This window comes from Kogia breviceps, chromosome 12 (assembly GCF_026419965.1).
Source record: "Kogia breviceps isolate mKogBre1 chromosome 12, mKogBre1 haplotype 1, whole genome shotgun sequence".
NCBI classification, from domain to species: domain Eukaryota; kingdom Metazoa; phylum Chordata; class Mammalia; order Artiodactyla; family Physeteridae; genus Kogia; species Kogia breviceps.
Window position 1 is genome coordinate 6,294,181 of NC_081321.1, and position 14,597 is coordinate 6,308,777.

A 14,597-nucleotide genomic window follows, 5' to 3' on the forward strand; every position below is an offset into this window, starting at 1 on the left:
AGCCTGTGCTCCGCAACGGGAGAGGCCACAACGGTGAGAGGCCCGCGTACCACACACACACACACACAAAATGTAAGTAACCACATGTATGTATAACTTTGAATCCTGCTATTTTTTTCAAAGATAAATGTAACCTTTAACCATATAGCTAACTTGACCTTGAAGTCTAGCAAATTGGGTCTCTTCTGTGTCATCCCGTATCAGCTGTGGGGTTTGGAAGGGTCCCTTCACCTCCCTGAGCTTCAGTTTCCTCCTCGGTGAAACGTGGATAATAACTGAGCCTTTGCAAAGCTGGTGTGAGGAGTCAGTGAAGTAACACACGGCAAAAGCGCCTGATGTAAGAAGATACAAAACAACGTAAAGAGCTGTGACTATAATTGCAGCCAAGGAGTTGTGCTAGGTGAAGCCAAGACTATTTGACTAGTTGAGGGTCGGCCTCAGGGGCTATGAAGTGTTTCAGAAAGGAAATGAGCTGAGACTACTTTGCCGCAGGGCACTCGAACAGGAGGATGAGACGATTGTCTCTCGGGAGCGGGAGCGCAAGCGCAGAAGACGCCGTGTCCGGGGGATGGAGTTCAAAGCGGAAACTCGGGGAGGAGAGCTGTGGGTGTAGCGCGCAAACCCGCAGGAAGGTGGAGGGTGAGGAGAAGCGGGCTGAGGCAGGCGGAGGATTTCTCTGGCTCAGTGCTTTGCTGCAGCTGTGACCTGAATAGGACTCTCTGTCCCCACCGCCCCACGCTCAGGGCTCAGTCCCCAAGCCACCCCTCTCCCGTCTGGGCTCCACGGTGGGCGCCGCCGCTCAGCAGCCCGGGGTCATCCTTCCCGCCCATCACTCCTCTGATCCAGTCCACGTAGTTGAGCACTTTGGTGTAGAAGCCGTACCCCTTGCCACACCCAATGCCCCAGGAAACGATGCCCGTGGCCACCCAGCGACGGGCACGATCGTCCCACACCACGTAGGCACCACCACTGTCCCCCTGGCAGACACCCTGCGGCCGCGTGCTGTCCCCGGCGCAGAACATGCCGCCGGAGAACACCTCGGTCCTCCGCTTCTCCCGGAGCCAGGCCTCGCAGGCCGCCCTCGGGGCCACGGGCAGCCGGGAGTATTTCAGCTCCGTGGTCAACCAGCCGTTCTCCACGCCAAAGCCACTGACGTAGCCCACCAGGCCCGGGCGGTACAGGGCCTTGCGGTCGGGCAGGCAGACCGGGAGGAGGTGGGGGCCCAGGGGGACACTGTGCCGCAGCTCCAGGAGGGCGATGTCCCCGTGGAAGTTGTGGGTCTGGTCCGGGCGGTAGTCTGGGTGCACGACCACGCGGCGAACCTCGTGGCCGCCCAGCTCCAGCATCTCGTCGACGTCCGTGTGGCCCAGGAACACCTCGGCGCGCCGCTTCTTCCCGAGGAAGATGCCGTCCTTGGGGTAGATGGTGTGGGCGGCGGTGAGGATCCACCTGTCGCCCAGCAGGGCCCCGCCCCCTCGGCCGTAGATGCTGGTCAGGGCCTGCCAGGGGAAGTTGCCCAGCTCAGCTCTGGAGGCACCAACGAGCTCCCCGTTCTGGGCGATGGGGACGATTGGCCGTCCGCAGACTGGGAGAGAGGAGGACCAGTGAAAAACCAGCCGCCGCATCTGAAAACCTACTTCTGTGAAGGGCCCCTTCTCCTGCCTCCTCAGCCATTGTAAAGCCACTTTTCAATTTTTACTTATTTATTTGTTTTGCCACACCGCGAGGCATGCAGGATCTTAGTTCCCTGACCGGGGATGGAACCGCTGCTCCCTGCAGTGGAAATGCAGAGTCTTAAGCACAGGACCGCCAGGGAAGCCCTAAGCCACTTTTTTAGACTCTTGGTGGGACCTTCTTTGAGCAAAATCGTGCAGCAAGCAGAGTTTGTCTTCAGTGTCTCCTGTCCTTTTTTCTGGGTCATTTCTCTGTTTTTTAAATAAATAAATAAATAAATTTATTTATTTATTTATTTTTGGCTGCACTGGGTCTTCGTTGCTGTGCACAGGCTCTTCTCTAGTTGTGGCGAGCTGGGGCTACCCTTGCGGTGCTTAGGCTCCTCATTGCGGTGGCTTCTCTTGTTGTGGAGCACGGGATCTTAGACGCACGGGCTTCCGAAGTTGTGGCACACGGGCTCAGCAGTTGTGGCTCGTGGGCTCTAGAGCGCAGGCTCAGTAGTTGTGGCACATGGGCCTAGCTGCTCTGCGGCACGTGGGATCCTCCCGGACCAGGGCTCAAAACCCGTGTCCCCTGCATTGGCAAGCAGACTCCCAGCCACTGCGCCACCAGGGAAGCCCCATTTCTCCATTTTCAACATCTCCCCCTCCCAAAGCACTATGTCAGGCTGTGGCCCTAGAGCTTTCTGTGGTTTGGGAGTAAAACCTGAGAAATGTACTCAGATTGGGTTAGAAAGGCACATTTGACTCATAAAACTGGGTTTCAGAAATGGTGGACCTGGGCTTCCCTGGTGGCGCAGTGGTTGAGAGTCCGCCTGCCGATGCAGGGGATGCGGGTTCGTGCCCCGGTCCGGGGGGACCCCGCGTGCCGCGGAGCGGCTGGGCCCGTGAGCCATGGCCGCTGAGCCTGCGCATCCGGAGCCTGTGCCCCGCAACGGGAAAGGCCACAACAGTGAGAGGCCCGCATACCACAAAAAAAAAAAAGAAATGGTGGACCTGAGGGAATTCCCTGGTGCTCCAGTGGTTAGGACTCTGTGCTTTCGCTGCTGAGGATGCCCGTTCCATCCCTGGTGGGGGAACTACAGTCCCACAAGCTGCTAGGCTGGGCCAAAATATTAAAAACACCAACCCCCCCCAACAAAGAACCCCAAAATGGTGGACCTGAACCCTAATCTATTGCTGGTGGGAATGTAAAATGGTGCAGTCACTGTGGAAAACAGTGTGGCAGTTCCTCAAAAAGTTAAACAGGGTTAGGATGTGAACCAACAATTCCACTCCTAGGCCTATACCCAAGAGACCTGAAGACATGTGTTCAAACAGAAACTTGTACATGAATGCTCACCGTGGCAATATTCATAAAAGGCAAAAAGTGAAAACAACCCAAATGTCTATCAATCTACGAATGGATAAACGAAATGTGGTCTATCTGTACAGTGGGATTCTATTCAGCCATGAAAAGGAATAGAGTACTGGACTTCCCTGGCGGTCCCGGGGTTACGATTCCCTGCTTCCACTGCAAGGGGCGTGGGTTTGATTCCTGCTTGGGGAGCTAAGATGCAACACGCTGGACAGCTCAGCCAAAGCAACAAAAGAAAAGAAAAGGAATTGAGTACTGATACATGCTACAATGTGGAAGAACCTTGAAAACGTTACGCTAAATGAAAGAAGCCAGACACAAAAGGCTAATTATATGATTCCATTGACATAAAAAATGTCCAGAATAAAATCCATAGAGATAGCAAGTAGTCAGTGGTTGCCAGGAGATGGGAGAAGGGGGAGTTGGAGTTTCTTTTTGGGGTGATGGAAATGTTCTAGAATAAGTAGTAATGGTTGCACCACATGAATACACTAAAAATTACTGAATCGTACACTTTGCAACAGTGATTTTTATCTTCTGTTAATTTTATCTCACAAAAATTTTTTTAAAAAAATGCTGGGCTTTCTGGCACTGTGGCGTCAAGGCAGGGAAATATTTGGGGGACAGAGAGCCTGTCTGGGTATCGTTAAAGCAGACCACGCCAAAAGAGGGTTTTTCTCTTATTTCAACTCATCTGTCCCTCTGATTAACTTCCTTCTGGCTCTTCGTTTCCCAGTTATCCCTTGGTCCTCGAAGGAGAAGGGATGAGCTCCTTCCTTCTCCTTTTCTGGGCCTTCTTGGTTCCCCTTTTCTTCCTCACTTCCTGCCTTCACCTCCCCCTTTCTACTCTACGGCTGTCCTGCGCCCTTAGACAGGCCCTGTGCGACAGCTGAGGCTTGTCTGGGAAGCGGCCGTCGTCATGGTGCCACAGATCCCCACTCACCAGGCACACAGCGAGGAACCTCCTCCCTTTCCTGTGTCAGCTTCCAGGGCACCTGGGCGGTGCAGGTGAGTGTCCCTGGGAGTGAAATGAGGGAGGCACAGAACAGGCTCAGGATTGGGAGGAGGGGCTGAAAGAGGCTTCTGACCTCCTGGGGGGAGTGAGGCAGGTAGGAGCTGGTTCTTCAGCAGGTGGGGACTCACCTGCGGGCATAGCCTGATAATAGGGCTCCTGGCAGTGGCTCTGGATCTCAGTGGAGTTGTTTCCAGGTGTGTTGATGGCCTCAGGGCCCCCACTGGCCTGGCTGATGGGCTGACTCTGATTCATACCTAAAGGAAAACAGAGGTCAATAGGCCAGAGAACAGAACTGCAAACTGGCAACCCAGGGACTGATTCTGGTCCGTGACCATATTTAGTTTGACCTGCACAGTCTTCCTTTAATTTTATTTTTTAAATTAAAAAAAATTTTTTTTTGGCCGCATGGCTCGTTGGGACCTTAGCTCCCCAACTAGGGACTGAACCCGGGCCCTCGGCAGTGAATGTGCTGAGTCCTAACCCCTGGACCATCAGGGAATTCCCAGCACAATCTTCTTTTTTAAAATTATTATTTGGATTATTTTTCACTGCAGATTGTTAATGCTATAAAAGTTTGAAAGTAACTGTGAAAGTAGGGTATGGGAAACAGGCATTTTCATATATGGTTAGTGGGAGTGTAAATTAGCAAAACTTTTGTAGGGAAATTTAGCAATATCAAAATTAAAATTGCAAATGTTTTTCACTTTTTGAGTTCTAAGAATTTATCCTCATATATGTGCTCAAAGATGTATATACGAAGATATTCAGAGCAGTACTGTTTGTGGGAGAAAAATACCTATCAGTGGAGGACTGATTAAATATATTAGGACGCATCGATCAAAGGAATATTGTATGGTCATTAAAAAGAAGTAGGCAATGCTAACCACATGTATATGGGATGATCTTTAAGATATATCATTGAACCAGTTCCCTGTCAGTCCAGTGGTTGGGACTCAGCGCTTTCACCACCGGGGCCTGGGTTTGATCCCTGATTGGGGAGCTAAGACCCCAGAAGCTGCACAGCATGGCCAAAAAAAAAAATATATATATATATATATATATATATAAAATGAAAAATGGCAAATTTAAAACATTGTGACTATTAATAAAACACACGCCTTACAATATTTATATTCGAGTGGCTTGGAATGTCTTTGGAAGAATACCCAGGAAGTAGAGAACAGGGTCGTTTCTGCACAGAACAGCCAGGAATTAAGGGCCAGAGATTAGAGGAAGATTATTTTTTTGAAAATTTTACTGTGGGCATGTATTATCTTTCAAAAAACCTGTGGTTACCATTTGAAAATCTAGAATTTCACTGAAAAATCTGCATTTTGGGCTTCTCTTGAAAAAACGAGATGATCTGCAAGTGCCGGGCCTGTAAATATGCAGGGAGACAAGAGCTGGAGCTGAGCTGGGTGCCTCTGTGACTGGGCTGCCCGCCAGCAGGGGGGGCCGGGCAGCAAGGGGCTGAGCCCGGGTGTCCCGAGCCCCCAGCCTCAGCTCCCACTTCTCACTTCAAGATACCAGGGGCCAGGGCTATGGGCAGGGGCTTCCCTCCCTGCACGCCACGGGGCTCACTCACCCACGGCTTGGTAGAGGGCCAGGAAGCCCTTGTGGAGTCCCGGGGTCCTGTCCTCAGAGGCGGGTGCACGGAAGGTCAGCCGCAAACTGTTCCCTGAGGACACAAACTCCCTCTGACCAGGGGGGTTCCCCAGCAGGGAGCCCTGCTGCCCACAGAACCGGCTGGGATCCATTCCACTGGCTGTGATCTGAAAGGCGAGGGGGGGGCGGGCAGGCGTGGGGTGAATCCGCACCACAGGCGGTGACAGGGTCATGCCCCAGCCTGGACCCCAGCCCCGCCTTGAAGGTCTACATACCGCTGGGGCCCAGAAACTGCACCACCCCATGGAGCCCTCCTCAAGTTGCTTCCTGTTCCATTACTGACTCCCAGGTTTCTTCCATCCATGACCAGATACCTAGCAGATTTCTTTAGCCTGCCATGCTTATCTCATACGGCACACAATATTTCAAGAACTGAAATAGAAACTTATAATAACTGGATTCTAAGTTCTAAGAAGGCAGGAACTGCATCTGCTTTGCTCCCCACTGAGCCCCTGATGCTCAACATCTGGGAAGCGAGAAGACCCTCTGCGCGGACCGAGCCCCTGGGTTCCTGGCCTTCCCTGCTGTCCTGCTTTCGGAGTGTCTCTCCTCTTACCCCACAAACTATAAATGAAGCCCCCGCAAGGTATGGAATCTAAGGACACAAAATCTACACGGTGTGGTTACACTGTCTATTGTCGCCTAACTTAAATCAAAACCCTGCTCAAATGCCTTTCGATGGGTTCCCCAACCCAAGGAAAGGCACCTCGGAAGGAGTTCGTTCGCCTGGCCACCGCTTCAGGTTTAATCTCTCTCCTGGGCATACAGCTCACTGCTCAGCTCATTGTATCGCTGACTTTCATATTGATCCACATATCCTGGGTTCTTGCGGGCTCTTCCTTCCTTCCTTCTCCCCAGATCTTAGTTTCCTCTCCTATACAATGGTCTGTTGAGGCCCCTTCCAGCCAGGACACCACTGTGTCCTAGGGCAGCTCTCCAGTATCTGCAGAAAAGCAGTGGGGAAAGTGATACCAAATACCCGCTCATTCAGAAATCACTGTGTTGTGTGTTGTCTACGCATGACAAGTTTGGGTTCCATTCATTCTTTCCTTTATTCCTTTGACAAACAGCCGTTTATTATGTGCTGTGTGGGAGATGCTGTGCCAGGTGCTGGGGATACAGTGCCGTGTGAATTAAGACACAGTTCTGCTACCGAGGAGCTGAGGATACTGGTGGGCAAAAGATGAACTAGGTTACAGTGTGTTGAATTCTGCATTCGAGGTGTGTGTGTGTGTGTGTGTGTGTGTGTGTGTGTGTGTGTGTGTGTGTGAGATTTACTCTGGAAGCAGGAAGGAGGGAACAGTCCTACTCCTGAGCTTGAACTCCATCAGTGACAAGGGAAGAGTCAGGCTGAGGTTAAAATTATTCAAGGCTAAGGAGAACAGGGCACTGTAGGTGCTCGACAGACATAGGCTGAGTTCAATAAAGTGTGGTCCCGACTTCAGCTAAATCTGAAGAAACAAATACATGCATGTATCTCCTCTCCCACCTCAAATCCCACTAACAGGACAGCAGAGGGATAAAGATTGATATGTTATCAAGGACCAAAAGGTGAGGGGAGGAGATAGCTGCTGAGAGATGCCCACAGAGTTTGGAAGGTGGCGTGGAGATGGACACATGTAACCTGAGTCTTGGGCTGGGGCGACAGGAAGCAGAGGATTCTGATCACAGATCCCTGGGAGGTGTCAGAACCGGGGGAAGCAGGAGACGGGAGGATTCCTCTGAAGAAACCGTCTGTCACCAGAGGACACCCTTCTGCTGTGGACGTGCAGGAGGCCCCCAGCAGTACATCTGGGTCACCTCGTGGATAACCCGATTTTCAAACCTGTCATTTGACAGATTTCAGCTATCCACACAGAGCATCCAATATCGTTCTGCATGTCACTCTTCAATATGAATGGACAGCCAAAGATTATCACACATTGCAGGAAAGTCTCCAACATGAAAAGCAGAGGCCAGAACAAATGAACAGTACAAAGGAACTTGGTGAAGAAGCAGAGAAATGTTTTAAAATAATCCCAATAGAGGGAAAAGAGTAGATATTGCCTCTATGAAACAAGAACAAGATTCTTCAAAAAGGCACGTTTAGAAAATCAGAATGAACCTTTAGACATGAAAAAATGTTAGCAGAAAACAAAAATCGTTAAAAAGTTGGTATTTACAATGAGATCTCCCAGAAAGTGGAACAAAAAGACAGAGATGGAAAACAGAACAGAATGGATAACAAAACTGGATAATCTGTCCAGAACCTAAGAGCGGTGAAATTATAGGAGTTCCAGAAGGAGAAAATTAAGTAGATGGCTGGAAATGATTTAAAAATTAATACAAGAACATTCTCAAATTGAAGGGTCTTGATTAAGAGAGTCTCTGGATTAAAAGAACCCTGTACAATGAGTACAAAATGACCTGACCTGCATCAAGGCACATCCTGATGAAAGTTCAGAATGCTGGTAATAAGGAAAATATGCTAAAAGTTCTAGAGAGAAAACTCTAAGGATCAGGAGTTATAACAACACTAGGGCTAGAAGACAATGTCATTAAAATTCTGAGAGAAAATGACTTCTAACCTAGAACGTAATCCAGATGAACTATCCACCAAGTGTGAGGAGAGAACTAAGACATTCAGGGCTATATAAGATCCTCTAAAATGTGTTCCCTCATTCCCTTTCTGGAGGAGAATGCGTTCCTCCAAAAGGAGAGAGTAAACCAAGAAAGAGAAGGAGATGAGAGTCACTTCCAACACAGGACAAGTAAAGGAAATCTCCAGAACGTGGGAAAAGGGAACTCCCAGACAAGTGAAGGCTTAGAAAGCAAAGAACTCAGACTGAAGAAGTAAGTCATGGGGACGTCACCCCCTGTGGGATGGGGTGGGATGTCACCAGCGCAAAGGAGGACCGAGAGACTGAGATTTGTACTTGAAGATGTCGAGAGATTTACTCTCCTGGCTGAGAGTTTGGGGGAGATTTGTTACAGAGAGAACTCAGCAAACTAAAAATCAAAACAAAAACCCCCCAAACCCCCAAAACACTATGTAGTTATTGACTGCTGGGAAATCCAAAAGCTGGAGAGAGGAAATTGTACACCATGTGCACAGATGTGAGTATTTCGAAGTCATAATGATGTAAAAAATGAATACAGTTTCGGGCTTCCCCGGTGGCGCAGTGGTTGAGAATCCGCCTGCCGATGCAGGAGACACGGGTTCGTGCCCCGGTCCGGGAAGATCCCACGTGCCGCGGAGCAACTAAGCCCGTGAGCCATGGCCGCTGAGCCTGCGCGTCCGGAGCCTGTGCTCCGCAACGGGAGAGGCCACAACAGTGAGAGGCCCGCATACCGCAAAAAAAAAAAAAAAAAAAAAAAAAAAAAAAGAATATAGTTTTAACTAAAAACCATAATAGAGGTAAACTGAGAGGATGGGGGAGGGGAAACGTGGGTGGTGAAGGTCTAAGAGAGATAAAGCTAGTCCCCATCTTTTACAGCTGGAAGTTAATGAAGAAGTTATTTATACTTCTGAACATAAACACCAGATGAGACAGCTACATGCATCGTAAATGACTGCCCCGGGGAGCAGCAATGGAGGCAGGGGGACGAGGCTGGAGATGATAAGCCTTGGTGTACTCTGATTTTTTTCAAAAAAATTATGCGCATGTATTATTTGGATAGAAATGAAATTTAAACCAAAAGATAACGTAGGGACTTCCCTGGTGGCGCAGTGGTTAAGAATCCACCTGCCAACGCAGGGGACACGGGTTCCAGCCCTGGTCCGGGAAGATCCCACATGCCACGGAGCAACTAAGCCCGTGCGCCGCAACTACTGAGCCTGCGCTCTAGAGCCCGTGAGCCACAACTCCTGAGCCCGTGTGCTGCAACTATTGAAGCCCGCGCACCTGGAGCCCGTGCTCTGCAACAAGAGAAGCCACCACAATGAGAAGCCCGCACACCGCAACGAAGAGTAGCCCCCGCTCTCAGCAACTAGAGAAAGCCCACGCGCAGCAACGAAGACCCAACGCAGCCAAAAATAAATAAATAAATTTATTTTTAAAAAAAAGATAACGTAAAGTACTGTTTTTAGAGTGTCCTTATTCTGAATAATGCCCTTGTCACATGTGAGGCTTTGCCATAGCGCCTCTAAGGGAAACTCATATCACCTAATCTTTTATTATATTTACATCCAGCTTCCTAGCCTGACAGAGCAGGCACTCAGCATACTTGATGATGGATTTTTAACGACTGATGTGTGAGTTCTTGCTTTTGACTCCAGGAATTCGCAGTATTTGTGTGGCCCTTTGTGAGACTTCCAAAGGCAGGGCCAGACCTGCTGCCCTGTCCTCGTCTATGGGGGCCCAGACGGCAGGGGGCACAGGTCGGCACCGGGCCTCGCCTCCGGTGGGAGGGAGGCTGTGCGCTGGGTATACCTGGCCACCCAGCTAAGCCTGGCGCTTCGAGCTTCGGGGCGGGCCACCTCCTGCTGCCCCAGGGCTCCAGGCCGGGAGGCTCCCTCCCCTCCCAGCTCACCGTGACGGAGTCCAGATCACAGTCCGGGGATGGCTCCAGGTCGAAGTCCTGGAAGACGAGCCTCACGGCAAAGCCCTCTGGAGCCTCCATGTCCGTGGAGCTCTCTTGGCCTTTGACATACGGTTCCGGGTACCCTGGGGACATCAGCTTCTGGGGCAGCGGCTGGGCCAAGAGCACGGAGCCCTGCGAAGGGCAAGCCTGGAGGACTCCCCAGAGGAGCAGCCACCACCCGGGGGTGGGCGAGGGCAGATGAGACCACATGGCTGGGGCCTGGGGCCTGCGGAGATATGAACGGGGCAGGCAGTGCTGAGGGCTGGGAGGCCTGGCAAAGGCTCAGCAGCGGCGGCCTCAGCCCTTGACTCCCGGGCACCTCTGGCCACTCCCTTATTGCACCCCCTCACCCCAACTCCTTCAGCCTCCTGGTCAGCCCGCGCTAGGAAGGGGAGTTTCCCACCATTGCCCACCTCCCTGGAGAGTCTCATCCCCGCAGGGGCTGCTTTCTGCTTCAGCCAGCCTCACCTGGGGTCTGAGGGAGCGACGGGAGTACGAGTGGGGGCCATTTATTATTTTCTTTTATTTTTCTGGCCACATGGCATGTGGGGTCTTAGTTCCCTGACCAGGGATCCAACGGCAGCCCCTGCGGTGGGAGCAGCGGGTGTTCACCGCTGGACCGCCAGGGCCATTTAAAGGTGACGGGGTCCCGTCTGGAGCGTTGAGCCTGAGCACCCCGGGGAGGGCTGCTGGAGGCCGTGGGTGTAGACATCCGCCCCCGGGTCCCCTCCCGCGTCCCCACCCTCCTCCGCAGCCTCCCCAGCCTCTCCGGCCCCTCCAGGCACACTCACGCGTTGCCTGGGCAGCGAGTGGAATGGGGCTTCCCCAGAGACACTTCCCCCACTCTGAGCCCGGGCATCTGGGCCCTGAGGGGGGCTGGCCGGGGCCGGGGAACAGGAAGCGGGGCTGGAGAACGCCCTGCGGGGGAGGACGCAGCACTTACTGGAAATGCGTTGAGTAACTCTCTGCAGTTCCCTTTTTCTAATTCTCTGGCTTGAGCGCCACCTGCTGTCGGAATCAGGAATAGCTCGCCCACCGCTACTCCCGAAAAACATCTCAAAAACCACGCTGGCCCTCAGGAGAGACCAGGGGCGGGAGGGCACTGACTCTTGACTCTTTTGCACCATTTAAAGCTATTTAATTTTTACCATATGCATGTATCACACACGGTAGGATGGCTCCTTGTGAGTTAGGCTGTCCCCTTTAATGGACCGTACCTCTCCCTCCCTGACCTCTCCGCTCATACTGTGAAAAGCCCGCCTCTTGTAGAAGCTGAAGTTTGTGAGCCTGAACTGGAGCTCCTCCTTCCCCCTCCCTCCTCACCAAGCATGGCTGGCGGCACTCACTCAGGTAGTCTTTCAGTCCTGCCCACGACCCCTGGGCGCTGCTGGTCCAGCAGGGTCAGGCCGGCGCAGGGCCGGGGTCAGACCCAGCCGGAAGCTTCTTTAAGCAGATACCCGGGGCCACGTCTGTGGGCAGGGGCTGCCCTCTCTGAACGCCCAGTGGGGGGCGCTCTCACCCACAGCTTGGTAGGGGACCAGGAAGCCCTCGTGGAGGCTGGGAGTCCTGTTCTCAGAGGTCACCCGCAAACCGTTCCTCGTGGACGCAGACTCCCTCTGACCAGAGAGCGAGGGGGTGGGGAGTGCCCGCTGGGGAACGCTGCTGCCCGCAGAGCTGGCCCACAGCACTCTGCACACCCACTGTGATCGGAGAGGGGAGGGAAGGGCGTGCGGGCAGGTGTGGGCGGCCTCTGCACCCCTGGAGATCACAGGGTCATGTTCTGTGGTGGACTCCAGCCTGGTCTAGAAGTTCTGCGCACCTCTGGGGCTCAGGGTCTTAGCCCGTGGTGGCTTCATCGCAGGGTCCTGTGTACCCTTTCCCTCCCTATTCTCCACCCACAAAGGCTGCCATTTGCTGAGAAAGGCTCCTCACCCACGCCAGTGCTCTCAGTCCATCAGCAGAGGAGTGGATAAAGAAGATGTTACGTGTATGCAATGGAATATCACTCAGCCATCAAAAAGGACGAAATAAGGCCATCTGCAGCAACATGGACGGACCTAGAGACTGTCATACTGAGTGAAGTAAGTCAGACACAGAAGCACAATATCATATGCTATCGCTTATTTGTGGAATCTAAAAAAAGGCTACAAATGAACCTATCTACAAAACAGAAATAGTTACAGATGTAGAAAATAAACTTACGGTTATGGGGAGGTAAAGCGGGGGAGGGATAAATTGGAAGATTGGGATTGACCCATACACACTACTATATATAAAATAGATTACTAATAAGGACCTACTGTACAGCACAGGGAACTCTACTCGATACCTTGTAATGGCCTATATGGGAAAAGAATCTAAAAAGGAGTGGATCTATGTATATGCACAACAGAGTCAGTCTCCTATATGCAGAAATTAACGCAACATTGTAAGTCAACTCTACTCCAATGAAAATAAAAAAGAATAAAGTAAGGTATAGAGTGAAAAAAACGATTCTCTCTGGGAACCCCTAGGGGCCCTTCCAAACCGTCCCCCAGGCCAGCTAGCAGGCTCCACGAAGGCAGGACTGTGGCTGCTGGGTTCTCCATCACTGATGGCTGGGATGCTGCCTTGCCTGGGTGGGTACGAGATGGTGATGTGCAAGTAGCTGAATCTTGAATACCTGGGTAGAAAGCCTCTTAGCCAGCTTCCTCCCTCCCCCCCCACCCGTGCTCACCCTCCAAGCCCCCTTCTTCCAGCCTCACCATCACTTTGCTAAGCACTTTCTGCTGCCACTTTTGGGGACCTGACTTTCCCCTCTTCCCCTTCTCCTGTAGGATGCTTCCCCTATCCTACACGAGGCAACAAAACACAGCTAGCCAATAAGTGAGAACAATCTAAAGATACAAAAGATTCTTAACATGGTTCACGTCTGTAATATTTTGTTGTCCTGTAATAGCGACAGGCACCTCCTTCCAGGCTCACTCTGGATCGTCCCAAATGACAAGGCTCCTTCTCAAGCACCATTCCTCTGGGTTCCTCTCCTTCTAGAGCATCTTTCCTCCACCCTTGGTCCCAGGGAGAGCTTGGGAGGCAACTGCCCGCACCCCATTTCATGGCTCAGGTACCTGGGGGATGCTCCCTGCTTCCCGTTACTCTTCCTTTATTTTTCCCTCTCCTCCATCGCTTTCTTCCCTTTCTCCAGGTCTCTGTGTTCTTGTTCTCATCCTCCTCCATCCAAGCTTAATCACTTGGAGCTTCCACTCTGCTAAGCGTCATGTAGCTCCATCCTCCTGGGAGCTTCTGACTTGAGGAGGTAGCTTGCTGTCAGGCTTGGGAGCTTTTATCGTCACCTAGTAACGGTCACCATGGAGATGAGGACCCCACATACGATGGTCAGAGCATTTGCCTCTCTTATGATCACCCCGGGGCAGTGGTGCTATAGGTCACAGACCAATTCCAAATCCCTTCAGGTTAACTGAACTCAGGGTTCTGCTGTTTCCCCTTCTTACCTTTCTTTTTTTCTCTTTTTAAAAATTTATTTAATTAATTATACTTTTGGCTGCGTTGGGTCTTCGTTGCGACGCGCGGGCTTTTCTCTAGTTGCGGCGAGTGGGGGCTACTCTGTTGCGGTGCGTGGGCCTCAGTAATTGTGGCGCATGGGCTCACTAGCTGTGGCTCGCGGGCTCCAGAGCGCAGGCTCGGTAGTTGTGGCGCACGGGCTTAGTTGCTCCGCGGCATGTGGGATCTTCCTGGACCAGGCCTCGAACTCGTGTCCCTGCATTGGCAGGCGGATTCTTATCCACTGCGCTACCAGGGAAGTCTCCCTTCTTTCTTTTTCCAGCCCTTCCCACGAGGCTGATTCCTGCCTCTCCTGGTAAGGCACAGGGCAGGGATTTCTCCTGTTAATTCAAATAATTGCAGGCTCTTAAGCTGTTGAAAAGTCTTTAAAAAAAAATCAAGCAGAGTAATGGGATTTTACCTTTATGCTAGAAGGGAGGAGAAGAGAGTCCCAAAGGTATACTTTTGGTCTAACAAACAATAGTTTCACAAGTACTTATGCTTTTTCGAAATTGAAGTGGTTAATTTAAATATTGTTTTCAGAGTAATAAGTTATCAATGGCCAACCAGAGTTGCAACTTTTTTTTTTTTTGACAGCACCTCACTGCATGCAGGATCTTAGTTCCCCAACCAGGGATCGAACTCGTGTCCCCCGCAGTGGAAGGGTGGAGTCCTAATCACTGAACTGCCAGGGAATTCCCAAATTGCAGCCTTTCAAGGTTTATAGATGATATTGCAGTGCTCCTATAGCAATCACCTCTGAAGTCTGAATATCTTGAAAGAT

The 14,597-nt window shown here is 51.5% G+C and overlaps 1 protein-coding gene across 6 annotated transcripts; it reads right to left on the minus strand.

Moving 5' to 3' along the window:
- Positions 1-354: 354 nt before the first annotated feature.
- Positions 355-11,762, minus strand: C1RL (complement C1r subcomponent like). 6 transcript variants are annotated; one of them, XM_067008702.1, is made up of 6 exons: positions 11,620-11,762; positions 10,223-10,499; positions 5,631-5,817; positions 4,174-4,299; positions 3,974-4,048; positions 355-1,585 (listed from the first exon to the last, which is right to left on the minus strand). In XM_067008702.1, the coding sequence occupies exons 2-6, from the start codon at positions 10,481-10,483 to the stop codon at positions 747-749; spliced, it is 1,488 nt and encodes a 495-aa protein (XP_066864803.1). In that variant the 5' UTR covers positions 10,484-10,499; positions 11,620-11,762; the 3' UTR covers positions 355-746. The 6 variants fall into 6 exon arrangements, with proteins under 6 accessions (XP_066864803.1, XP_066864801.1, XP_058938552.1 ...); XM_067008700.1 differs by lacking the exon at positions 11,620-11,762 and adding an exon at positions 11,217-11,341; XM_059082569.2 differs by lacking the exon at positions 11,620-11,762 and adding an exon at positions 11,065-11,209.
- Positions 11,763-14,597: the final 2,835 nt, after the last annotated feature.